This window comes from Rhineura floridana, chromosome 6 (genome assembly GCF_030035675.1).
Source record: "Rhineura floridana isolate rRhiFlo1 chromosome 6, rRhiFlo1.hap2, whole genome shotgun sequence".
In the NCBI taxonomy this organism is placed as follows: domain Eukaryota; kingdom Metazoa; phylum Chordata; class Lepidosauria; order Squamata; family Rhineuridae; genus Rhineura; species Rhineura floridana.
In genome coordinates, this window is record NC_084485.1 from 81,785,665 (window position 1) to 81,788,792 (window position 3,128).

Sequence of the window (3,128 nt, forward strand, 5' to 3'; positions counted from 1 at the left end):
CAGGTGAGGCTGTCAATGTGCTGAACCAGTGCCTGGGTGCGACAATGGACTGGATGAGGGCTAATAAACTGAGGCTCAATCCAGACAAGACAGATGCTGCTAGTGGGTGGTTCTTCTGACCAGTGGTGGATGTCCAACCTGTCCTGGATGGGGTTGCACTCCCCCTGAAGGAGCAGGTTCGTAGCTTGGGGGTTCTCCTAGAACCATCTTTGTCACTTGAGACCCAAGTAGCCTCAGTGGCACGGAGTGCCTTCTACCAACTTCGGTTGGTGGCCCAGCTGCACCCCTATCTGGACAGGGATAACCTGGCTTCAGTTGTCCATGCTCTGCTAACCTCCAAGTTAGATTACTGCAATGCACTCTATGTGGGGCTGCCTTTAAAGACAGTTCGGAAACTGCAGCTTGTTCAAAATGCAGTGGCCAGATTGGTAACAGGGACCAGACGGTCCGGACATATAAAACCGATTCTGGCCCGCTTGCATTGGCTGCCTGTATGTTTCCAAGCTCAATTCAAGGTGCTGGTTTTAACCTATAAAGCCTTACATGGCTTGGGACCACAATACCTGCTGGAACGCTTCTCCCGATACGAACCAACCCGTACACTACGCTCAACATCTAAGTCCCTCCTCCGGGTGCCTACTCCGAGGGAAGCTCGGAGGGTGGCAACAAGGGAGAGGGCCTTCTCAGTGGTGGCCCCCAAATTATGGATGATCTTCCTGACGAGGTGTGCCTGGTGCCATCACTGTTATCTTTTTGGGGCCAGGTCGACTTTCCTTTTCTCCCAGGCATTTTAGCATGTGTTTTTAAATTGTTTTAAATGTTTAAATTGTGTTTTAAATTGTTTTTAAAATATGTGTTTTAAATTTGTATATGTGTTTTTAATGTTTTTAGGTACTGTAAACCGCCCAGAGAGCTTTGGCTATGGGGCGGTATATATATAAAATAAAATAAATAAATAAATACACTATGCTCAACATCAAAGGCCCTCCTCCGGCTGCCTACTCTGAGGGAAGCTTGGAGGATGTCAACAAGGGAGAGGGCTTTCTCGGTGGCCTCCAAAATTATGGAATGATCTCTTTGATGAGGTGCGCCTGGTGCCAACACTGTTATCTTTTCAGTGCCAGGTCAAGACTTTCCTCTTTTCCCAGGCGTTTTAGCATGTGTTTTTAAAAAAAATTAAGTGTTTTTAAATTTGTGTATTTGTACATTTGTTTTTAATGTTTTTAATTGTTGTAAACCACCCAGAGAGCTTCGGCTATGGGGCAGTATACAAATGTAATAAATAATAAAGAATAATAACTCCTGCCCAGTATTTGTACTGGAAGCACAAATATTTCTTTGCATTGCTGACTTGAATGCATTAAAGCTCTTGCCATAACACACATTACCCCAAAGGAATTCCCTATTTTGTGCCACATACTCAAAATTTGTTCTCTTCTACTTGTCCTTATTTACTGATCTGGAAAAACTACCGCACATAGTCAAAACACATGGAAATCTTTCAGAAGTAATTTATAAATATTCATTGGAAAAGTAGAAAAGCCACCTTCTTGACATTCTTTAGCCACCCCGTTTATGGCTGCAAAAGGTTTGTGTTAAGGGGTGTGTTAAGTGATCTTAGAAATGTGAAGCTGTGTCCACATCAGGTAGGTGGCTACATCAGGTAGGTGGCTCCATCAAGTGCCTGACCACTGGTGACCAAGTACAATCCAGTTTCTCAAGTCAGAGCTAAACTGCATGTGGAAGTACACAGGGGAACACCTCTAAACACTCATTTCTAATCACCAACATATTTGGTATTTAAAAACAAAAAAGGCTTGAAAAGACATAAGCACTCTGGCAAATTGCTCCTGAAGTCTGTGAGGGGTGCGGAAACAGTGATATAGAAGTTTGTGGTGTGGGATAACAAGAAGACAGTGAACCAGCCTCTCCCAATGTTGGGGCGTTTGGGTCCAATGTGCTCCTCCATTCCAGGCAAGGATTTGGCTCATCACTGCTTTGCTGCTTGCCTCCCAGGCTTCTTCTCCTGCTGTTCTCAGCTGCTCCCTGAGATTCCACCTCAGCCGTGACCACCAAACAGCACCCTGCCCGTGCTGCCAACACTGCGGTCTTTCTCCTGCTTCTGCTGCTGCATCCCACCATGGCCTCTCCCTTTTGACACCACTTCTTCCTTCCTTCACCATGTCAATGATTTTATTTATTTATTTATTACATTTATATACCACCTCATAGCCAAAGCTCTCCGGGCGGTTTACAACAATTAAAAACATTAAAAACAAGTATACAAATTTAAACCATACCAAATTAAAACCCATAAAAACCCATAGGCAAGTTAAAACACATGATCTCATCAGGAATGCACAAGTACTGGATGGTACTCCCACGGATGTAGCACTCGGGCATCCTCCAGAACTTGTCTCCATCCCTGGATGTACAGATGACTTCTGGAAGTTTAATGTTCATCCAGTTATCGCAGCTTACCAGGTGACCACTGTAAGTTTCACCATTCTTGAGCTCCACCAGCATGGGGTGGTTCTGTGCTGTGTTCAGCAAAGAGAGTGGAAGCCTTAAGTGAATCGGCTGACCTCCAAGTACAATCGCTACCTCATGTGTTGAGCCAGAAGTTTATGTGCAATTTTCTTAACACCTCCAAATGGGTGGATTGGAATCGACTTGATCTGCACGATGAGTCACTGAGGGTGAAAGGCTCATCGTGTGATGATAGCTGCCATGTGGAGTGCTTTAAAGCAGCCTTCTTGTAACAGTTGTAAGATGCCCACCAGCCCTTAATAATTATGTTCACAGGCCCTCACAATTCATATTCAGAGACATGTTCTCAACGTTTTCCCCTGAAGGAGGATCATGTTCAGCAAGGTGATGAGTTCCTGGGATTCTTCTTTGTAGACCTCTTCAGGTGTTTCTGCAGAAACACATGGGGCTAGCTCCACCGTTTTGATGACTGTACAGTCAGATGTGTCTGAAGGGAGCCAAGAAGGGTTTCTAATATGGTGATAGGAACGCTTGCCAGCAACTCCAACAACTGGGAATGCCAGGACAGAACACTCCGCACAGGTGAGCAAAGAAAAGTAGAACACTTGCTACAAAATATTTCTGTTATGACTGTCTCC

General features: G+C 44.8%; 1 protein-coding gene across 1 annotated transcript; it reads right to left on the bottom strand.

The window, feature by feature from the left end:
* Positions 1-2,059: 2,059 nt before the first annotated feature.
* LOC133386709 (U6 snRNA-associated Sm-like protein LSm4) lies at positions 2,060-2,538 on the bottom strand. The gene is made up of 2 exons (XM_061630428.1): positions 2,342-2,538; positions 2,060-2,174 (listed from the first exon to the last, which is right to left on the bottom strand). Exons 1-2 carry the CDS (start codon positions 2,524-2,526, stop codon positions 2,060-2,062), a joined length of 300 nt encoding a protein of 99 aa, XP_061486412.1. The 5' UTR covers positions 2,527-2,538.
* Between the last annotated feature and the right edge of the window lie 590 nt (positions 2,539-3,128).

Bases quoted from the DNA above. Each gene is read 5' to 3' on its own strand.
- LOC133386709 (XM_061630428.1), bottom strand. From the start codon at position 2,526: ATGCTGGTGGAGCTCAAGAATGGTGAAACTTACAGTGGTCACCTGGTA. The intron at 2,175-2,341 runs GTGTTTTAACTT...GACATGGTGAAG, and splicing joins TGCATTCCTGATGAGATCAT to GAAGGAAGAAGTGGTGTCAA.